General features: G+C 40.7%; 1 protein-coding gene across 2 annotated transcripts in view; it reads left to right on the top strand.

The window, feature by feature from the left end:
- si:dkey-117m1.4 (uncharacterized) overlaps window positions 1-22,722 on the top strand; it is a 28,571-nt gene extending 5,849 nt beyond the window's left edge. The window contains exons 2-10 of one of the 2 annotated variants that reach the window (XM_057843650.1): window positions 4,055-4,149; window positions 4,436-4,517; window positions 6,714-7,059; window positions 11,466-11,537; window positions 13,878-14,881; window positions 15,001-15,827; window positions 17,205-17,459; window positions 21,234-21,338; window positions 21,402-21,544. In XM_057843650.1, the coding sequence (XP_057699633.1) occupies window positions 4,055-4,149; window positions 4,436-4,517; window positions 6,714-7,059; window positions 11,466-11,537; window positions 13,878-14,881; window positions 15,001-15,827; window positions 17,205-17,459; window positions 21,234-21,334 (2,782 nt within the window). In that variant the 3' untranslated portion in view covers window positions 21,335-21,338; window positions 21,402-21,544. Of the gene's footprint in view, window positions 1-4,054; window positions 4,150-4,435; window positions 4,518-6,713; window positions 7,060-11,465; window positions 11,538-13,877; window positions 14,882-15,000; window positions 15,828-17,204; window positions 17,460-21,233; window positions 21,339-21,401 lie in introns of both variants that reach the window. The other variant, XM_057843649.1, reaches the window with a different exon arrangement.
- Window positions 22,723-24,126: the final 1,404 nt, after the last annotated feature.

Below are 24,126 nucleotides of genomic sequence, written 5' to 3'. Positions count from 1 at the left end.
TGATAGGCATGTAAAAAGCTCTCCTCATGCTCATTAGCAGCACGTTAGCTGCACAACAACTCCAGCCACCCTCCTCCGGGGAACGAACTGTAAATTGCTCTCTGCCGGGCGGTTTGCCGATCTGCGAAGACAATCGACAACCGGGTCGTCATGTCAAATACTCCAGGCTAGTTATGTGTGATTTTCCGCTTCGAAGACTGTGAAACATCACTCGGTTCGGGTTAGCATGTCGGCTAGCTGTCGCGACTTCTGGCTTGTTTACATTCTCCGAAGCCGGGGAAGGGAAATGACATGTCCGATTTAGGTGTCATAAAATATCGTTCGGGAGGCGCAACAGTAAAGGTGAAGTCGACAGTTTTGACCATTATGGAGTAATTTTGCCATGTCGTCCTGAATAAATGCATTTTTATTATTTCATATTCCATTCAGCACAAGACTGTTATTTGTCATGACCATGCCATTTATTTAGCAATTGGGGAAAATACTTGGATAAAAAGAATATCCTGTAAAAATATTGAAGTAAAGAGACAGAAACAATGACATTTTGCCGCTCTCTTCGTCGCGTTTTCCTCGTTGTGAATAGTTCCCCCTCGATGGGCTGACTGGTCCTTCTCAAGCCATTTATATAGCTATTGGGGAAAAATACTTGGATAAAAAGAATATCCTGTAAAAATACTGGAGTAGAGAGACTGAAACAATGACATTTTGCGGCTCTCTTCGTCGTGTTTTCCTCGTTCTGAATAATTCCCCCTCAATGGGCTGAATTGTAAAACCGATGAGCCCAGTCTACCGCTGACGTCATCCACCTGTTGGGGATGCTAAAGCCCTGTAATGGTAGGCGTGGCTAACCGGCAGATTAAAAGACTAATTTCTCGTCATCTGCGCTTTGCTAAATTGTTGTATATAGTCGAATCGTCTCAAAATATGATTCTAATTCACATAATAATGCCATTCAAGACTTTTTTTCTCGTGTCGTATGCTCTTTAAATACACTGCTGATGAGCTGGAATTGGATACAGGTATTACGTCAGGAACCTGTCCCACATCTCTAACCCTAACCCTAACAAAACAATCTGACCAGCAGCAGAATGTGGCAAAATCATGCCGGTCGCAACACAGCTATTCTCACAGTACCCCCCAACCGCATCATGACCCCCAGCGTGCATTTTGCGCGTAAAACATGGCGCCCTCCGTAGGTCAAAACATATACTAAATATTATAGAATTCCAAATATTCTATTCTAATATTTCTAATATATTTTAGTACAATAGAACAATTGTGGCTTTTTAGGGCCTACAAGTCTTTATACTTGTGGATCCTATTAACAAGAAAGGAGCGGGTGCAAGGCAATCACAGTCAGTCAAGCTGAACATTGTCTAAGATACAGTGCCAATTAACTCATTGGATGTTGGGCATTTTCGAGAAAACAAACCTTTTGAAGTGCTAGATAGCATCTAGCAGACACTTTACAGGATCTTCCAATGTCCATACAATAGTTTGATTGCTGCCTGGCCCCCAAAAAGTCACCACGCCAAAAAAATGGAATACACTACATAATACTAAACATAATATTTTGTTTGTTTTTATTTTGTTTAGCCTTGATTATGGCAGGGATTCGATGTGGCATTGTTTGGACAAGCCTTTGCAATGTTACAAGATTTATTTCCATCCAGTGTTGCATTAATTTTTCACCAAGATCTTGCATTGATGATGGTAGACTCAGACCGCTGCTCAAAGTCTTCTCCATCACATCACAAAGATTCTCAGTGCGGTTGAGGTCTGGATTCTGGTGGTGGTGGCCAATCCATGGGTGGAAATGATTTCTCATGCTCCTTGAAGCAGTCTTTCACAATTTCAGCCCGTTGAATCCTTGTCATCTTGGAGAATGCCTGTGCCAACAGGGAAGAAAAAATCCATTGATGAAAAAACCTGGTCATTCAATATATTCAGGTAGCCAGCTGACCTCTATCTTTGAACACATACTGTTGCTGAACCCAGACCTGACCAACTGGAGCAATCCCAGATCATACAACTGCCCTCACGGGCTTGTGTAATAGGCACTAGGCATGATGGGTGCATTGCTTGATCTGCCTCTTTTTTCCCTGATGTGCTCATCACTTTGGAACAGGGTGAATCTGGACTCATTCGACCACATGAGCTTTTTCCATTGCTCCAGAGTCTAAATTTCTATGCTCCCTAGCAAATTGAAGCCCTTTGTTTTTATCTAAATGAAACGAAATTAAAGCAGAAACACACTCACTCTTTCCTCACCCATGTTGCGACATCACAACAGCCCCCTTAAATAAGTTAAGGTGGGCTTGCTATGAGTGCCCACTCTGGATTGAGGTGGATCTTTGTATTTTACAGTCTGTACAATTTGTATACCACTTTTAAAATAGTTAATTAAAGAGTTAGTCCACCATGTTGGGCTTTGCACTGACTAAAGGGGCAGTAGACAGTCACTACCTTATTAATGTGGTCAGTAGTTGCACGTACACACATCCATGCATGCATTATGAAAGAGTTCTTCAGATTGGTGTGGATTGGAACAATACGAAGACTGTGAGTTTGTTTGATATCTGTGCTGAATGACACTTTATGTTGTGTATTTGTACGTGTACTGTAAATTTACCCACTTTTGTGTTAGTCTAACATCTAACATGACAATAATGAATGCTTCTAAATCCAAAGCATAACCATCTTATGACCTACTTTAGAGAGGCTTCAATGTCATGGGGAAGTAGAATGATATAAGAAAGGCACTCAATCACAGCAAAAGAGTACTGAAGTATCTTTGATCAGAACCAGTCGAAAATTAAGAAACATTCTTTCTAGATGTAGGCCCTCAGACAGTTTTTATATATGGTTGGACTCCATGTGTCACGTTTTTCTTTTACACCTTGTACTGAATTGTGTTGTTAAACTTGAATAAACATTATTTCTGGTAGGTTAGGTATATCTAGAGGTATGACTAGCTCTAATAAATATTTTATCTAGCTCACCTGCAGTCAGCGTGTTGACAAAAATAATGGAATCTTGAAATTGCATTCCTCAACAAAACACCTGAAGGCGAACCATTAACTGTCCATTAACCCCTTTAAGGCAAGTGACTATTTTTAATACACATAGTGGACATATTTCAGGTCATGTAGGCTATAATAACATCTTGTATATAATTGTGGTTTACATTTCCCAAAATACTATGTTAACATATATGCGGACGCCAGGTCTCGTTCATAATTGACATCATTTTCAGAGCGGCTCACCAGCAAACTCACCTGTAGCCCTATTTTCACCCGTTTTGGATCGTGTGGCCTATAGTCCAGTGTGGGTAATATATGGAATATTTACACGCCAATGAGCTGAAAGTCTATTAGTGTAAATAGCTCACAATACAAAGTAAAAGCCTATAGTTTATTTCCAATGTGGCCCAATGAGCTGAAAGTCTATTAGTGTAAATAGCTCACAATACAAAGTAAAACCCTATAGTTTATATTCCAATGTGGCCCATATGTGAACAGATAGATTTTTCATGTCAGTTTCGTAGTTGCGGCTTAGTGAGGTGCACTTTATATTCCAAAAAGTAGTCTGTTGGTTTTTTTGATAAGTAATCGTTGTTTTTATATATCATTTCTACGAATACAATCAGAACCTAATAAAATAAAACACACTCCGGTTATGTTTAAGTTTGTATTTTAAAAAAAATCATATTTCACCTGCTTACAACAAGCTGTGAAAGCTCATCTTTTAACGTCATTGATGGTGCTAGATGATTACTTGATGCTAGCCTCCTTCTGTCAAAATGGATTGGACCTCTAAAGCTGTCAATGGCAGCCAAAGAGTGAAATCAGTGCCCTATTAAAGGTTATCTTTATCTATTGCTGGTTTTTGGAGTATTTGGTGAGCTTCTATGAGACAGCGTGAAGATCACCAATTGTATCGATCTGTTAGATGGTCAACAGCTTATTGATCAATCTCAAAACTGATTGATGTGAATGCTGGTTAGCAGGCGTATTGATTAAATGATAATTATGTGTGTATGTGTTTTCTTTAGACGTGGCTGTGGAAGAAAACGGAAAGGGACTCCTGTGAAAGTCTTCGTTACATCCACTGAGGATGAGAACAACTCTGAGCACACACACTGCAAAGGTGTGTAGATACCATTTTTTAATGTGTGTAATTGTATGAATGCTTGTGATGTGTGTGTGCACGCATCTGTCACTGGGATTGTTATGGAGGCGGGGCTTGTGCAATTGAGTGTGACCTACTTTTGTGTTTCAGTGTGTGCGATTGTGTACATACACGCAGCTTGTGCATGTGATCTAGAAGAATGGGTTGACGTCGTGTGTGTTTATGTACGTGCGCTTGTTTGTATGAGCACATGCATTCTTGTAGCCTTAAGCCTTTTTTATCTGGATTGTTGTTATTCTCATAGGTGACCGTAAGGAAGAAACTGAGAGTAAACGTCCCACACTGGACGTCTCTCAGCACAAGACCGAATCTCCTCTCAACAACTTGTACGTAGATGGTATTGAATAAATATCGCATCTATTTTCTAATGCTGTTCAGGGGAAAGTGACGAAAACTAGAATCGAAATAAAAATTGTCGTTGACTGATATACGGTAAATACAAACTATAACAGAAAAATATGACAAATTAGAGCTGGGCGATATATCGAAAAATTATCGTTACCGAAATTCTTCACGATAACGGACGTAATTTTGACCATATCGGTAAATTTGATAATTTTAATAAAACAAGAAAATATAGTCTTTTTAATCCCGCTTGGACTCTGTTGTTCGGTTATGTTCATTCTCCTTTAAGAAAGCAGTCAGCGTGCTTACGTATGAAGTCACATGGTTATCAGGAATTCAAACAAACAGAAGCCCGGTAGGTCAACGCTAGCGGCTACCACTGCAAGCAAACGTGATCGAGTCGGGCTTAAGGCAGCTTCGACAAACTTTCACCCGACATCAAGTAGACTCTTGACGGCCTCCAAACGGGCTTTCGCCCGCTTTCTCTAGATTTCAGGAGAGGGTGCTTTCACTGCTTTCTACTGGAAGCCAGGCCACAGGCTAACGCTAGCTACAAATGAACGTGATGGAGTCCTATAGTGGCTCTAACCTTGTCAAAACGGCGAAACTTAATGAGTGGATTGATTGGACACGGACTGCATCTAGCAATCGGTGTTACGCGTTATTTTGTATGTGTGTGCGTGTGCGTGGGATTTCTTTGATATCCCTTTTATGATAGTAAATCATTTATCATAAATTATGATCCAAAAGTGAATCTTTTGTATGTGCTTGCTTTATTCTGTGCAAAATCTTAAATGTTTCATTGGCATAATAGCAAAATAGCTTTAATGTGTGTATGTGTCTGTGTGGGGGGTGCATATGTACGTGCATGTATTAAAAAATACCCTGGATACTCTGTTTACAATTTTTTAAAATATATTTAATGTTTAAAGTGCGTGTACAATTGTTAAATATGTTAAATTGAAAGCTGGTAAATAAATCAACGAGAAACAGTTTACAGTTTATCGTCATTTATCGTTATCGAGGTAAATCTGCTCAATTTACCGTGATACGTACTTAAGGCCATATCGCCCAGCTCTATGACAAATGAAAAACTTTTGTGTGTAAACAAAACTTAACTAAAACCTATTGAAATTAAAAACAGTAATTCTTTCATTTTTGCCTTTTTATCCACAGAAGCATTTCACATCAATGAGAAAATGATTTCATTCAATGACTGGATTTTTTTCAAATGTTGTCTTTTGTTGAGTTTTATTTTTGTTCAAATGTTGTCTTGTTTATTTTTGTATTTCATTTTGAATCCGGCACCTGATAACTAACCCAAAGTGTGTGTGTGTGGGGGGGAATTAAATAAAAAACTAAATTAAAACAAATAAAAACTAGTTAATCACTCTGAAAACTAATTATATGTAATTATAGAAAACATTTACATTAATGCCTTCAGATCTGCATTTTTTCTGCTGGGCAAAAAAACCTGCACTGATTTTTACTCAAATTTTTTGGGTTCGGGATATTTCATGCTTTTATTGGTTATTTTTAATCTTAATGTGTTTTTGATGAGAAATGGGCACTTTACATTATCGTTTTTGAAGTTGCATTTGGTCAGCCATTTTCAAAGGTGCAAAAATAGCAAAGAGGGCGTGCTAAACCTCATAATTTGATTTCGATGAATAAAGTTTCATCCAATCATCTCCCAGAAGTGGGAATATAAACTAAATTCAGCGTATTTATTGGTTTAGAAACGCACACGCGTCATCTCCTTACGCAGCATGCTTAGGTTTGAATGGGTTAAATCAAAACCTATTATAGCTGACCCTTTTCCAATACTGATACTAGCACAGTTTACATTATTATTGCTAAAGGGTTTGTGTGTCTGCACATATTAAATAGAGTACATTAGATATGCCTATAGAGGCGATAAGGTCCAGTTCAAATTCTTAAAAATTTAAAAAAAAAAAGATATTACGAAGATGAGCATAGTTAGTTTTGATTAGCACATTGATAGAAAGACCTGGTTATATAAAACACCGTCCCCATTGAGTAGTCACTTCACTCAGTGCTAAAATGCACAGTAATAACATTAGCTCCCAACATAACCTTGGAACAGAGAAAATCCAAATGATACGAAGAATTTATTTCCACATAATAAAAAATGTATACAATGCCTTTTCTTCTAGCGGTACACCGGAGCCGACTCATGACAACCTCTCCAACACAATCAAGGCTAGCTCCAGCTCAGCTACCATACCAGCTGCCTCTTCATCTCAGACCCTAACCCCAGTGCCTGCTCCCGTGACTTCAGCTCAAGCCACCTCTGTGACCGCCACATCTAAAACACCGACCGTCCCGGTCGTCTCTGCGACATCACCGGCAAGCACCTCTTTCCCACCTTCCCCTAACTGTCGTATCAGAGAGGTTCACTGTGGTAGCCAAGTGCGTCTGGTGGTCATCGCAATCAGAGACATCTGCAAGGGGGAGGAGATCACTGTGGACTACAGCCTGACCGAGTGGGGGGAGAACCTGGTCAGTACCTTAAAATACTCTGATTGCATTTATTGAACTTGCTTCAGAACTCAGAAAATGGCCTCTTGCTTAATATAACATTTTGTATTCATGTTCAACTGTCGCTTGGAGAGAAATTAGCTATGACAATACAGGAAATTAGTCTTTCCTCAAAAGGCCAGAACAAAGAATGTGTGAGAATGATGGTTGTCATTCAGTCATTCTGTAATGAAGACTTTGTATTTTAAATTTACAACTAAATAATTACTTTATACAGTTGAAACCAGAAATTTGCATACACCATACAAAAAGAAACAGCACCCCACCTCCCTCCACTGACATGAAACTCATTTTTCTTATTTTAGGTCAACTAGATAACAAAAATTATTTCTTCAAAGTTCAAAATCTACTTTCGTCAAACCAACAATTAATCAATTTTCAACCTTCATTAAACATATTCTTAATTTTTGTGATTAAAGATTGTTACATGGCTCCAAAATTGCAAAATAGGTGAATTTTGCGACTAAAATTAGCGCCGTTTTTTTTTTTTTTTTTTTTTTTTTTTTTGTGACAAACTCTTTCATGGTTAAATCGACTGGTTCACGATGATGTAACGAGCTGGTTTTCCAAGGGAAAATACAACAGCAGAAAAGGACTTCCGGGCCCCCCTCAGGAGAGAGAGATTCACAAAACAGCCGCCTCAAGAGGCTCTGCCTGCCTCGGCCACATTTACGCACACGTCCCCCTGGTCATCTACGGTTGTGGTTTGCGCTTTGGCGATATTATCGCGTACTTACATTGTTTCGATCAGAAAACTCTGTGTAGCATGTCTCACCGAGTGTCAAGACACAGCTGTGAATGGCCAAAGCTGGACTTTATGGGGATTTTATGGGTGAAACACGGTAATGTAACAAGGGTCGTGACGCAGAAATCAGACATTGGTCGAGATTTTCCTTTTTCAAATATTTACCCTTTTAACATTTCTTTCCCCCCAATTTTTCTTTTCTTTTCTTTGTTTGGATCGATTATTTATCATCTAAAATATTGGGGAAAATGTGACAGCAACAAAAAAATACAATTAAGCGATAGTTGTGAGGTAGATATCCGTGACATATTTACAGACAATATTTTTTGAATTGTGACGTAATTTGTTTAAAAGTTTAAAATATGCGAGTGAATAATTTTTTTAAGTTTTTTTTTTTTTTTTTAAACTAAATATCAATCAATGATTCTAAGCTAAAAATGATGAACATTTCAAATAATTAATATGATTACTTACCTTCTTTTTATGGCTATGTTGAAACAAAAGCAATTGCGCGGTGATGTAAACGGGAGTCTCCAGGGTAAAACAAACAAATTATAAATAGTTCAAGGGCTTAATGCGCCATGAAACTGCTAAGGCAATATATAGACATATTGTTCTATAAGACACAACAGTTCTTTTGGCTTAAAATACAGCAGTTTATCTTAAAGAGGGGTGCAAGAGCAGAACCTGCTTTTTTGGCCTTGTCTGCGTTTTCCGCCATATATATATATAATATATATATATATATGCACTCACTGGCCACTTTATTAGGTACACCTGTCCAACTGCTCGTTAACACTTAATTTCTAATCAGCCAATCGCATGGCGGCAACTCAGTGCATTTAGGCATGTAGACATGGTTTAAGACAATCTCCTGCAGTTCAAACTGAGCATCAGTATGGGGAAGAAAGGTGATTTGAGTGACTTTGAACGTGGCATGGTTGTTGGTGCCATAAGGGCTGGTCTGAGTATTTTAGAAACTGCTGATCTACTGGGATTTTCACGCAAAACCATCTCTAGGGTTTACAGAGAATGAAAGAAAAAGAAAAAATATCCAGTGATCGGCAGTTCTGTGGGCGGAAATGTCTTGTTGATGCCAGATCTCAGAGGAGAATGGCCAGACTGGTTTGAGCTGATAGAAAGGCAACTGTGACTCAAATAACCACCCGTTACAACCAAGGTAGGCAGAAGAGCATCTCTGAACGCACAGTACGTCGAACTTTGAGGCAGATGGGCTACAGCAGCAGAAGACCACGCCGGGTGCCACTCCTTTCAGCTAAGAACAGGAAACTGAGGCTACGATTTGCACAAGCTCATCGAAATTGGACAATAGAAGATTGGAAAAACTTTGCCTGGTCTGATGAGTCTCGATTTCTGCTGCGACATTTGTATGGTAGGGTCAGAATTTGGCGTCAAAAACATGAAAGCATGGATCCATCCGGCCTTGTATCAATGGTTCAGGCTGGTGGTTTAATGTTGTGGGGAATATTTTCTTGGCACTCTTTGGGCCCCTTGGTACCAATTGAGCATCGTTGGAACGCCACAGCCTACCGGAGTATTGTTGCTGACCATGTCCATCCCTTTATGACCACAATGTACCCAACTTCTGATGGCTACTTTCAGCAGGATAACGCGCCATGTCATAAAGCTGGAATCATCTCAGACTGGTTTCTTGAACATGACAATGAGTTCACTGTACTCAAATGGCCTCCACAGTCACCAGGTCTCAATCCAATAGAGCATCTTTGGGATGTGGTGGAACAGGAGATTCGCATCATGGATGTGCAGTTGACAAATCTGCACCAACTGTGTGATGCTATCATGTTAATATGGACCAAACTATCTGAGGAATGCTTCCAGCACCTTGTTGAATCTATGCCACGAAGAATTGAGGCAGTTGTGAAGGCAAAAGGGGGTCCAACCCGTTACTAGCATGGTGTACCTAATGAAGTGGCCGGTGAGTGTGTGTGTGTGTGTGTGTATATGTATGTATGTATATATATATATATGTGTGTGTGTGTGTGTGTGTGTGTGTGTGTGTGTGTGTGTGTGTATATATATACACACACATAGACACTGTATGGCTCTCATGGAATCACATTTTAAAATACGTTAGGTGTTTTGGCTCTCTCGGTTAAAGACTGTTCCCGGCCCCTGGCATAAACCCATGACTATATTTAGATTCTGCTAATTTTTGTATATATAGGACACTCCGCATCCATGTTATAGCCCCCCCCCCCCCCCCCCCCCCCCAAAAAAAATCCCATGTTAACCTAATCTGTAAGCAATATACTGGTTGATGTCAAAACTGATCGAGAGTAAAATATAGATGTATAAATTTGTAGTTTTATGGATTTATTATTAATTTAGTGGTTAAACAGTGAAAATTACAGGAAAACGTAGCATGTGGATTTACAGTGTGTGCGCCTGAACCTCCGGCTGCGACCCTAAAATTTTAACTGTCACAGCCCTAGGGGGTTTGTATCACTTTCAGCGGCAGTAAGCAACTTCGAGGAGGATGGTGGGAACCCTACGACACACAAAAAAATACAAATGTGCAACCTGCTTGACGACATATGTCACTTTTCCCTTTTCCCATTCGCTACACATCGCTACATATGATATTGTTTAGCCACAATTAGATTCACTAACTCATCGCTATTCATCCTTCACACAGCCACTGGAAATACAAATGTTCAGTCCGACTGCAGGCAACTGGAAGATCAGGACTTTACGACACTTACTTCACAAGCCCTTGTGTGTAAAAACAATGGCAAAGACTTAGCTAAATGGACAACTGACGTCCATCTTAAGAAATAACATGTTAATATATTCACATCTTGCATATCTAAACAGCCTATCAGAATAGATAACATTCCATGTCGACAGTTGATCTGAGATTTTTATTTAGAATGATTTATATCTGAATGAAAAATATCTCTGTGTAAACCTGGCACTAGGAACAAATCCACCACTGCCACACATTACCTACCTGTAATGGTTTGCTATTTGCATGTCCATTACCATGTGTGGCTTCTCTCAAGTTCTCTGCATACATATCTGTGGTGGATGATGAGCTGAGCATTATTCTGGGCACTTGGAACAATGAAGAGTTAACCTTACTATCCATCCAAGCACCTCAAGCAGGCAACCATGGCTTGCACACACACTAGACAGGTGCACCCCCATCAACACTACACACACTCAGTCACACGCATACACGCAGAAGCCAGGGCACGGGGTTACCATGGTGATGATTGAGCTCCAACACCTACCTATAGCGCTTAGGTAACTAACCATCGTTATAGTGGGTGACATTTGTTTCTTTCATGGATTGCATTAGGTTGGATAGATTTTTTTTTGTTTTCAATAGAATGATGCTCACCATTTCCATTTGGACTTGAAGTAAATTGACATACTGAAAAGAGCTTAGGAATTAGACTTTCTGTGAAACCACATTGGGAGACAAATCCACTGTGAGTGTTAAGTATTGGTTAAGACTGTATCTTAATCATACTTAACAATCAAATTGTTGGAGCTCTAAATTTCACCTGAGAATGATTAAAATGACAAGCATTAATAAGAATAACATTGTATCATTGTACCTGTTTGTGTTCCTCAGGGTTTCCGTGGTTCCATGTCCCCAGTTCAACATGAGTGTAACTCTGACATAGAGAATACCAACATTAAAAAGGTAGATGCCTACCGTGTAGTGTCCACCTACCTGAAAAAAAAAGTTTTGAAACTAATTTATTAGATGTTGTGATTGATGCATTTTGTAAAACATCTACATCAGTGGTCCCCAACCTTTTTGGCACCACAGACCGGTGTAATGTGGCCCTTATTTTCACTGGCTGGCAATGTGTAGCAGAAAATGATGGTAAATATAAAATAACACGTTGAGGGTAGAAACGAATATTAAGTGCAGGGAAAATGTCACTATCCATACACAGAATCAACCTTTTTTTTCACAGCAGCCTCTCCTAAAACTTGTAGGCAAATATCTGTGGTCGCTAGCATAATGAGTTTTTCTCCAATCGTCAAAGGTTTCTTGGCTTTAGCAATATGGTTCGCTATGAGGTAGGATGCTCTCAAGTGCATTCGCTTTTGTTGCCCCATTTGTAGCTTTTAGCTACATATTACCGTAATTTCCTGAATATAAGGCGCACCCGTGTATAATGCGCACCCCAAATTTACTTGTAAAATCTAGGGGAAATTATTGTACCCGTTTGTAACGCGCACCCTAATTTTAGCACCCATAAATAGAAGAATACAAGAAAACAGAGCTCGTGTACAGATACAGAAATGTCATTTTACTGACTGGTGAAACACAGCACAAGCATAACACATGGGTAGTTCAAAACATTACGGTAAACTGACAATTTGTACGATAATACTATGATCTGATAACTTCTTGAACTTACCAGAATCCAGGAGAAAACAAAACAGATGTGACTTTTCTCTTAAAGGCTGCTCTATAACTTGCTCGTTTCATCATGATGAATAAATGTTTCCTCCATGGATTGATACGGTAAAATGAAAGTGAGAACGTAAGTCGGAAATCTGAGCGAGCTCATCACTATCGACACGACAGTAACAATAAAAACTATTGTTATTTGGGTTTGAGTTTCCCGAGGGACAGATATAGTTGACGGACACAGGAAGTCTGTGTTGTTACGTTTGTTATGGTCCAAGTTGCAGAGCTGCAATAAACGTTGACTCAAATGAGTTCAAGAAACTAAATTCTGTGCTTTATGAAGAGTGAAAAAAGCAGAATTTAACACAGACGAAATCATTCAGCCGATCAGAGTGAAGTATTACCGAAACAAAATGGTGACGTCACGTACCGTAATGGTCAGCAACGGGTGGCCGCATAACGTTTCTTCAACACAACATGGCCGTGTCAATAAAAAAAAAAAAAAAAAAAAGTTTTTTATATATAATATATATATACTGTATTTCTGTCTCCATCTATGTACCCTGTCTCCATCTATGTACCCGTTTATAATGCGCAACATGATTTTACAAGTTGATTTTGGGGAAAAAAAGTGCGCGTTATATCCTGGAAATTACGGTTTGAAGAATGGACTTGGTTGTAGGCTCATCTTTTGGCCCAGCAGGTGGCCTTTCCCCCGTAAAAAAAGCTGTCCAAAGACATCGCCACACGCAGCAACAGCAGCTAAATTTACTGTTTACATTGACTGGCGCTGGGCTATTATAGGTGTGGAAACACCCTATTAATTGCGGCCAGCCACTAGATGGTGACCTATACAAATCTTTACTCGAATTAATCTATAGAGCAGACAGGGATATTGATGTGTCAAAAGCCACGGGTCAGATTGCAGTCGTTAATGAATTCTTTATTTCTCTGCGGCCCGGTAGCAAATGCACACGGACCAGTAAAGGCCCGCGGCCCTGTGGTTGGGGACCACTGATCTACATGTCATCTGCTTTTCTCTGGTGTTGGTTGTCACATCATTGTGTCATAATGACTTCCTATAATGACCTCCATTTGTATGTACAGTCCTTCACAAAAATTGACACAATTTAAAGGCAGAAACTATTAAAGCTAGCTCAATGAAATTGAATTTTATTTATTTAAACTTCGAAGAAAAAATGAAATATTAGTAAATTCTGTGAACAATATGACAGATATTCAATTCGTGCGCCACCTGACATGACGCAGGCCAAGTTGGTTGTCAAAATCTTGCCAAACACGCACAGCCTTCCTCCTAAAATTGTTGGTACCAGGTCCAAATCTGTTGGCCAGTCGCTATATATTTTCCAAATTTTGCATTGAAGGCACACTGCAGTCTTGAATGACTGCGTTCGAGCATATTCTAAGACACAAAATCACTTCTTTGAAAGTTACGGCATTTCTCAACATGAAAATAGACATGACATATTAAATATAACTTTGGATTTGTGGTTTTTAATTTCTCAATAAATAATATAAGTTATTTCAACAGAATTTCCAAATATTTTTGGCAACCCCTGTACATGTACTTGAATGTTTTGTGTCTGATGTGCTCAGGAGGATGAGCCAACGTCGACCACCCAGCGCCCAAAAAAGCAACAAGAGTACCGGGACTACGTCACCCCCTCTTGGTCCCTGTCTCCCTCCTCCTCACCAATTTCCCATTCTGATGCCAGTGACTCTGATGCAGTAGAAGAGGACGACACGAGCCCCCGTGGACGTGCCCCACGTCGGCGCAAGAAGCGTCGCGTTACCCCTTTGAAGAAAAAGCCCCCCAATCGTTCTCAGTCTGGGGACCCACCACCTACCTCCTCCAATCGTCCTCATCCTTCACCTTTGACCTCTGCTTCCAGCTCCTCTTTCTCAAACTCAACCAAAAATGTGTTCAAAGCTCCTGCTCCTCTCAGCCCCAACTGCGCTAGCAATCCAGATTTCCCCCGAGGAGGCGTGTCCATAGACTCCATGCGCCAAACTTGTGACTACTGCGGACGCCACTTCCGCTCACTGGGCCGCCATTTAGACAAACACCATGCCCACCAGCCGGACGTGTGCTCTGCCCTCGTGGAGCGTTACACTCAAATGCCACGCCTGCACACGCAGAATACAAATGGCGCCACAGCCAACGTTCATCACAACAAGACACAGAACCGAGCAGAACACAGCATTGTGCAAGATCTCTCTAGTCTCCCTACTGTGTCAAAACAATCTACGATTCCCGCTTCACCTGCAATGACGCCTCCACGAGGACAGAACGCAGTGGCGGTGTCTGTCCTTAAGAGAAGTCCGTCCCTCGTGGCTGTTACTCCGCCCAGAAAGGGAGGAGGTAGGAGGTTAAATAAAGAACGACTGAGTGAAGAGGAAGATGAAGAAGTTGTGGACTTCGTGCAGTCGAAGCAACCCAAAGAGGAGAATGTGGAGGTCGGGTGTGCTCAGTCCTTCAGGAACCAGTTGTCCAAAGAGAGAGAAAAAATGGAAGAGGAGCAGGAGGAGGAGGAAGATAATAGTTTGATGGAGGGGGAGGATGAAAGTGGGACAGAAGATAGGGAAAAAGACACACTAAGGTAATGCTTAACTCAGTTTTTTAAGAGTTTATCAAATACTTATTAGACATGTTTCACTGTGGTTGATCAAGAACCACAATTACAGTAATTGCTCACTCTGTTGTACGGTCTTTGCGCAGTTCCGGGCGTCACCAGATGCTGCCCCTCCTATCATCTTTGTCGTCACTGGTTCTGTACCTCCGCCGACTGCAGCATTCAGCCTTCCTGTCGCTGTCTCGTCAGCTCCAATCGTCCGAAGCCTGGCGCCTACTTTGCCACTCTAGCCTCGCGCTCCTTATCCTGTACAACCGACGACGCGAGTGCGAAGTATCCAAGTTGTCCATCACAGAGTACCGAGCGCGCGTCACTCCACGGTGCCCCGTCCCCGTTCCCCCAGGCTCTCCTCCAGCTCTTACTCCTCTGGAGGCTTCTCTGTCTCCCTTCGAGCGACTGGTGCTTTCCCACCTCCCGCGAGTCGGCGTGCAAGGCAAACGCGGACGCATCCAACCGCTGATTCTGCCACCTCACTGCGAGCCCTGCCTGGAGCTCCTCCTGCGGACGCGTCAAGACGTAGGCGTCGACCCGGTAAACCCTTACATTTTTGCCAGGCCCTATCACTCCCCAGCCACTCCCCTGCGAGGAACAGACCTCCTCCGCAGCCTTGCCCGCTCCAGCGGCACCCGTAATCCCAGAGCACTCACTCAAACCAGGGTCCGACGGCAGGTAGCCATCTTGACCCAACTGCTACTTCTGGGCGAGGGAGAGGAGCCCTGCCTGATGGGAGGCAGTGCGGTGGAAAGACTGGAGCACTTCCTGGAGAGGGAGTACCATGTGACACAGAACTGTGCCGGAATTGGCCAAGATCCAGGCCTGATGGGCAGAGTGGGCCGAGTTGTGCTATGTGGAGAGAGAGATGGAGTGCTCTTCAGAGGCATGAGCCTTAACCACATCTGCTTGGAGCTGGATGGTAAGTTCCACAGGCCGTCCACACTTATGTTGTTGGGCAAACAAAGTGCTTCAATGTTGCTGTTAAAATGACTTGATTCCATGATTTCAGACTGCACTTTAGTTTCAAGACATCATCCATGAATTTCAAATGAGCTAGATTTGTGGAGCAATCTATGCAATTTGTAGTAACAAGCATAACAGTTTAACCTGATGCCAGAAGGTACAATTCGTCTATCTACTTTTTGCCATTCATATGACAAATGAATAGCTTTGTGCTCAACTAATTAGCCCTGATTTCACACCTAGAAAGATAAGTGGTTTAAATGAAGACATGTTTCAGTGTATTTACCATATTTTTTGGACTAAATTGCCTTTTTTTCCTACATATTTTGGGTCTGCGACTTGGACACAGATGCAACGTGCGTGTTAGTTAGCAGTTATACATCAGCCGTTTTATTTCGCTCTACAGAACTGAGATTGGCTACAGCAAAATTCCACTAGGTGGTGATAAAGCACCACAATTACAAGCTAGCAATTAGAGGAAATCTATGCTCAGGCACCAAAAAGTTTGTTTGTTTTTACGGTCCTTTGTTTGTTTTTACGGTCCGATTACCACTAGTCAGTGTTGTTAATCTTGCTTTAAAAAAGTAATTAGTTACAGTTACAAATTACTTCTCCCAATAAGTATGATTTAGTAACTCATTGTAACAGGAATTAGTCAGCAAAGTAATTGACGTTACTTTTCATGTTCTACACATTATACTTTCTACAGTACTTAAATATCTGCAGAAATGCGAGGGGTGTACTCACTTTTGTGATACACTGTATATATGAACATACAATATGTTCAGAAAACACAAATGTAAACTGACCATTAATCAATGCAATTGAGAAAACACAAATGTAAACTGACCATTAATCAATGCAAATCTCTGAAACTGTATGTTCGGCCTACTGCACAATAAGCAGAACACTATCCTTAAATATTACGTAAAGTAACCCCTCGCCATTATCGCTGACTTGTGTTTGCCAGAGCGTACAGTGAAGCAAGGCATGATCCACCTAGCTAGCCAATACTCATCACGTTTGCAACTGCGTCACCACCCCATTCCCTTCTCCCCCTGCTGCTCTGCTCGCTCCCAAGCAGGCATCTAATGTGACAAAATCAACTGTCGACAATTCGCGCTTCATTCAACCAAATTGTAGTAGCGCGCCCCTTCACATCCCCAGTAACGGTAACGGTGTTGCAAAGATGGGAAAAGTAGTTAGACTACTGAAAAAATAACGCCGTTACTAACAACACTGCAACTGGTTGCTTCGGAACGACACCAAATTGATACCGGGTTTCGGTACCCAACCCAATTAATGTGTATTTCATATCTCCAACCATTCACAGTTATGTCGGGAAACTCTGCAGACTCTTTTTCGGAAGGCGAATCGGAAGGGGAGCAAGTAAAGGAGAAGACAGAGTCACCCACGCTTAGTCCAACTTCGAAACCCACACCTACCCTGCTGTACGTCAGGAAGGGCAAGAGCAACGGCCGAGTGGGACGACCCAAGAAGCTCAAAAATACCCACGCAATTGCGCCACCGCCTCCTCCCCCTCCTCCCCCACCTCCTTTACTGCCGATAAACCGAAGGAGAGGGTCAGGTAAGACAACACTCATATGGAATCATGACGTTACTCAAACGTTTTGGCTTCTTGGCGACCAGAAAATTCAATTCCAGCAAATAATACAATTTGAGTACCTTGTGGTCACTAGTGTATAGTAGTGGTGTAATGATACTTCGATTAGGATCTGCACAACCAGGCCCTTCTATTGAATTGAATCGTGGTAGACATTGTAGCATTGGCAACTATCGTATCGTTGTCCAAATAATTGATACTGTATCCATGTTGTTACGAAATTGGTCAATTCACACATAATGATACATCGATCTGGATCAATACAGAAATCGGGTAAGCAACGATCCAGTGAAACCGAAATGAAAACACTGGTCAATATAGTCATTTTTTACATTGGGTTTCATTTTAATGTCTGAAAGTTTCAGCAGGAAAATAATAAAACATGATGTAACTACTGTTATTTCTGTACATATACAGCACATATTAATTGAATGAAGGTCCTTGAATCGAAATCAGATGTGACTTTTTTTTATACAGGTAGTACCCGGGTTGCGATATACAGTGGGGCAAATAAGTATTTAGTCACCTACTAATTGTTCTCAAGTTAATTCCTATTCTCCCACTTGAAAATATTAGAGGTCTGTAATTGTCAACATGGGTAAACCTCAACCAAGAGAGACAGAATGTGAAAAAAAAACAAAAAATCACATTGTTTGATTTTTAAAGAATGTATTTGCAAATCATGGTGGAAAATAACTATTTTGTCAATTCCAAAAGTTCATCTCAATACTTTGTTGGCAATAACGGAGGCCAAACGTTTTCTGTAACTCTTCACAAGCTTTTCACACACTGTTGCTGGTATTTTGGCCCATTCCTCCATGCAGATCTCCTCTAGAGTAGTGATGTTTTGGGGCTGTCGTTGGGCAACACGGACTTTCAACTCCCTCCACAGATTTTCTATGGGTTTGAGATCTGGAGACTGGCTAGGCCACTCCAGGACCTTGAAATGCTTCTGATGAAGCCACTCCTTTGTTGCCCTGGCTATGTGTTTGGGATCATTGTCATGCTGAAAGACCCAGCCACGTCTCATCTCCAATGCCCTTGCTGATGGAAGGAGATTTTCACTCAAAATCTCTCGATACATGGCCCAATTCATTCTTTTCTTTACACAGATCAGTCGTCCTGGTCTCTTTGCAGAAAAACAGCCCCAAAGCATGACGTTTCCACCCCCATGCTTCACAGTGAGTATGGTGTTCTTCGGATGCAATTCAGTATTCTTTCCCCTCCAAACACAAGAACCTGCGTTTCTACCCAAAAAGTTCTATTTTGGTTTCATCTGACCATAACACATTCTCCCAGTCCTCTTCTGGATCATCCAAATGCTCTCTAGGGAACCGCAGACGGGCCTGGACGTGTACTGGCTTCAGCAGGGGCACACGTCTGGCAGTGCAGAATTTGAGTCCCTGGCGGCGCATTGTTTGTTTGTTGTTGTTTGTTGTTGTATGTTACTGTGGTCCCAGCTCTCACTCGGACCCCGCGTGTGGTTCTGGGATTTTTGCTCACCGTTCTTGTTATCATTTTGACGCCACGGGGTGAGATCTTGCATGGAGCTCCAGATTGAGGGAGATTATCAGTGGTCTTTTATGTCTTCCATTTTCTAATAATTACTCCCACAGTTGATTTCTTTACACCAAGCGTTTTACCTATTGCAGATTCAGTCTTCCCAGCTTGGTGCAGGTCCACAATTTTGTCTCTGGTGTCCCTCGACAGCTCTTTGGACTTGGCCATAGTGGAGTTTGGAGTGTGACTGACTGATGTTGTGGACGGATGTCTTTTATACCGATAATGAGTTAAAACAGGTGCCATTAATACAGGTACCGCCGATAATGAGTTAAAACAGGTGCCATTAATACAGGTAACGAGTGGAGCCTCGTTAGACATCGTTAGACCTCGTTAGAAAAAGTTAGACTTCTCTGACAGCCAGAAATCTTGCTTGTTTGTAGGTGACCAAATACTTATTTTCCACTGTTATTTTTTCCACATTCTGTCTCTCATGGTTGAGGTTTACCCATGTTGACAATTACAGGGCTCTCTGATCTTTTCAAGTAGGAGAACTATTGAGGTAGATTTGTGTCTTTATTATTCAATCCCAAAAAAAGTTGCTTCAACCAAATTAAAAGTTGCTTCAATCAAACAAACTATTTTTAATCAAATTTAAAAAATCATTTGCAAAAAAAATTTTTTTTTATTCGGCTGTCGAGTGGACGGCCCGCGAGTGACACTACACTCATTCAAAGCTGAAGCGACGGGGTGTCAAAATGATTCAGTCGGGGGTGAAAAATCGGAAAAAAGTGCCTTTTTTTGAACATAAAAAAGTTTAAAACTTCTTTCTGTTCAAAAAAAGTGACACTTCAATAAAAAATATATTTCAAATTTTTAAAAATGTTTTCAAAAAAAAAAAAATTTTTGCAAATGTTTTTTTTTTTTTTTTAAATTGTTTTTTTTTTATTTGAAGCAACTTTATTGAGATTGAATGATTTAGACACAAATGTCCTACCCATAATATGGCTCAAACACAAAAAGGATTGCTTCAATCAAAGAAAACAGTTTCAATGAAAATGAAGTGTCAGGGGTCATGAATTAAAAATCCTCTGGGTCCGAAATTAAAAAATTACAACAATCTCGGGTCCGAAAATATTTTTTATGCTTCTTTTTTTCCAAAAAATACAAACGGATCTTTAAGTGGCCATGCTGATAATTACAACATTCAAAAATGTAAATAAAATATAAAAAATAAATCTATAGTAAGTAATAAATAATATTTAATAATAATTAATTAGTAATAAATAATTAAGCGATCCTATTGAGCCCTTAACGCCGCTATTTCTTGAGAACGGATGGCAGAGTTCATAGGGAAACTTTGCTTCGTTTCATAGTGCCTTTTCTTAAGGCTGCTTTTTACAAGTGCTTCCATTGTTCGGCCATTCCTTACTACGCGGCGAAACGTCTACACAACGCTCAGCCCTCTTGCGCAAGCATCCGCACGCATGCGCACATCTGTTAGAAGCGGCGAGTACTAACTATTTTTGTTTTTATTTAGTTTTTTTAGAACCTTTTCATTGCCTCAAAAATACTTTTTGCATGTATTACCCTCTCATACTTTTAACCATTGTTGTTTTTTGTGTTAGCTTTGAAGCAGTTGACCACATGGCGAGATAGTGTAAAGCGCTTTGAGCGCCTTGAAAGGTGGAAAAGCGCTATATACGTATAACACCATTTACCATTAGTCACGTAGTGTATTTAAACCGTCCTTATTTGGTATAACTGCATTTAAGTATTTTCTCAAGGCATTTTTTAGTACGTTCTGCCTGTATGCATCCAAACAAATCAAGTTTACCGCGCACGGTAGTACTTTGAGTGTCAAATTCGACTAATGGAGACGTTTCGCCGATGTAACAGATTTTGGCAGAACACCGTCTCTGAACAGATGAGGCATAGTGGTCTTGTGCTGCCGCCAGGTAAAATGAACAAAAATGTGTTGGTCTTCTCCTCCTTAAACGCTGTTTTCTGCATCAATCTTGAGTAGTTTTGAGCACGCCATTTGTCGTACCTTTTCGCCTCTTCCTCCAACTTCATTCGGCTCAAGTTTTTGGCTGTCACTCCGCGGAGTCTGGAAAGCGAGTGTGAGACATGCTGTTTTAAAAATAACTTTCAAATGCTTCACTCCCATTTGCTGGCTCACGCGCATCACCGCTAAGGTTTTTGTTTGTTGCCCACCTCCGCTCTGCGAACCCGCAGAAAAAAAATTAGATCCGGTCCAGACGGCTTGGGGGTCCGGAACCGGACCGAGGTCCGCGGTTCCCGTGACCTCTGCTATATTGGTTCCCCCCCAAATATGAACAGGTGATTCACAAATCTAGACCACACAAAAATACATTTGACACTAAATTTGCAATCTACTCTCAGGCAAACGCGGCGTCCTGAAGCGGCCGTGGTCCGAGGCAGAGCGCGCGGCCGTGGAGGAACACCTGACCCAAAACATCAATGAACTTCGCGTGCCCGCCAAGGCCGACTGCGAGCGCTGTCTCCAAAAGTGCCCCTTGCTCGTCAGCAACCAGCGGGACTGGCGGGCCATTAAGTTTTATTGCCACAATCGCATTCAACTGCTGAAGAAGAATCAGCGGCGAGAAAGCCAGCTGCAGCCTCTCACCGTGTGCTGAGAGAAGTCTCAAATAGGACTTTTGCAGCCCCTGATGATGAAACTTTTCAAATTTCACAGTCCTAAATTTCAATGAAAAAAGTTCAAGAACTGACTACTGGTACTTTTTCTTTTCTTTTAACCTCAGTTGTTAAGATATCTATCCGTACAAGAGTCCATGACTGTGTTCTACATAGATAACTCCCACTAATGTGTGAACTTTAGCTGCATTTAATAAGTACATTGATGTTTTTATATGTAGAGGGATTTGAGTTCCACACTCCCAGAAGTTCGACATAGACATGCGCATTTCCTTCGAGAGGGGCAAAGGAAAAAAAACTTTTTTATCTCGTGCTGTTGACCTCAGTATTCGATTTTGTATCATTATGTTTAGATTCTTAATCTTCAAGTAGTTTTAGGAACCAGTTAGCAGGTAATCACTAAGTTAACCTTGTTAACTGCAGTGGTGGTTCATTTTCCAAGAAATTCCAGAGTTGAGGTTTTAGATTTCTGTCAAGACAATTAGAATGGCTTCATAATGTTTGTTAAAATTTTCTCAATCAAAGTTTTTCAGTCCTATTTGGAACTGTGTCTCGAGTGTATTTGTCAGCTGTAGCAATAAAAACCATGCTACAGTATATACATAGGCCTATAAGCTGGTAATCACTTTATGTGTAAATAGGAGACTCCTACTTGTGTTGAGTTTATTCAAAAGTTCTGAAAAGTGATTGTTCTGTGTTGCAATGTTGGTTTATTGTCCATCGGCTTGTTTTTTCTTCATAGCTCAAAAGCTTCTGTGAAAACTAGGTGGATACTTGAAGCTAATTATACGTTTTACTGTTTCCGTAATGTCAGTTCTTGTTCCAGCCTAGCCAGCAACATGTAAATATCAAATATATTATCACTATAAAGCTGGTAGACTGTATGTAGCCTCCATTTCGCAGTTATTACTATCTGTGTATATAATCATGTTTTGTAAATACTGGTACTTCACAGAGAAAGATAAAACATACATTTGTTTGACTTGCCTTGCCTTGGTAGCTGTTGTTCTTTTCTTTTTTATAAGTCTTATAAAACTTTAAAACCCTAGATTTTGTGTTTTATTTATTGCTGGGTGTGCTTGATCTTGAAATTCAAATTCATTATTTATATGCCCTTTGTGACCAGTTCTGGTTATCATTTGGGATCTTCACAGGGAAGCCACAGCATGTTGGCTTGTGTTTTTCTCTTTCGAGCATTGTGCACAATTTGGGGAAACCGTAAACTTACCTGTGAGTTCAGATGAATTCAAATGATTTCAAATCAATTTAATGCCAGTGTCATGCAGTTTTTTTTTTCCAAACAGTGTGCTGATAGGTGTGCGGTGATGAATGCAGTAATTTCACTTATTTGGCCCTATTTATTCAGGGATTAAAATTTACACTGGTGTTAGAGAGGTCTGCTGTGATGAATGCAGCCATTTCACTTAATTGGCACTATTTGTTCAGGGATAAAAATCTAAGTACTAAATTGCAGAAGATTCTCAACCAATGTTTTCACTCGTTGCTATAAATTCAACAGAAGAATAGCTTTGTATCCAACTAAAATTCCCTGTTTCCCACTTGCGAGAAAGACTAAACTACCCTTTGTTGAGACATACAACCCCTGGTAAAAATGATGGAATCACCACTCTGGCTTTGTTCACCCAGTTTTTTAATTGTGTGGAAAAAGCAAACGCTAGGACACAAAAGTCATTTCCATTGGTAACTTTCTGGCAAGAAACACGATAAAGACAGAAAAACGTTTTTGTTTTTTTTTTGGGAAAAAATGTACTTAGAGTAGTTTTACTGAGCCATACTTTTTACTTGAGTATATTTGTGAAGAAGAAACCCTACTCTTGCTCTGTGATTTTGGGATACACTCGTTAAAAATTTCCACTTTATTCTACATATTACATTTTTCCTTTTTTTTTTGTTTTTTTGGCCAAAGACAACAGAGGCGCTACCAGTGTCACCAAAGAGACTTCGCGAAAATTTTCCGTCATACTGTACCTAAGGTATTAGCTATTTTTTATATACCATAGATGCAGGAGAAAACCCTCACTTGCAGCTGCAAGGCTCAATCCTCCCCCACTGGTTTTTGCTCAATCTGAGTCAGTCAGCTGTGCTACACGATGGCCGGAGGAGATGAAACTCCTGAGCTTTTTCACCCCATCGAAGAAAACGAAATCACTGGTATGGGAATACTGTGCCTACAGAAAAGTTACAGGACCGCGGCTTAGAGGAGGAGGGCCAACCGACATGTAAAACATGTTAGCAGAAGGTGGCTGCCAAGGAGGCGATACCTCAAATATGATTTCGCATTTATACAAAATTAAATGTTTATAAACACTATCATGAACGTTTCCCACCAGATATGAGTTAACTCCAGCGTGTTTAGTGTGTCTACCGGGTGTTTTTTTTCTCTGGCAACTGTCTGTGTTGAGAAAGTGTGTGTGCGTGTATAATGTAAAGA

The sequence above is a fragment of the Corythoichthys intestinalis genome, chromosome 8 (genome assembly GCF_030265065.1).
Source record: "Corythoichthys intestinalis isolate RoL2023-P3 chromosome 8, ASM3026506v1, whole genome shotgun sequence".
Lineage (NCBI taxonomy): Eukaryota > Metazoa > Chordata > Actinopteri > Syngnathiformes > Syngnathidae > Corythoichthys > Corythoichthys intestinalis.
This window is presented reverse-complemented; position numbering and strand designations above follow the sequence as displayed.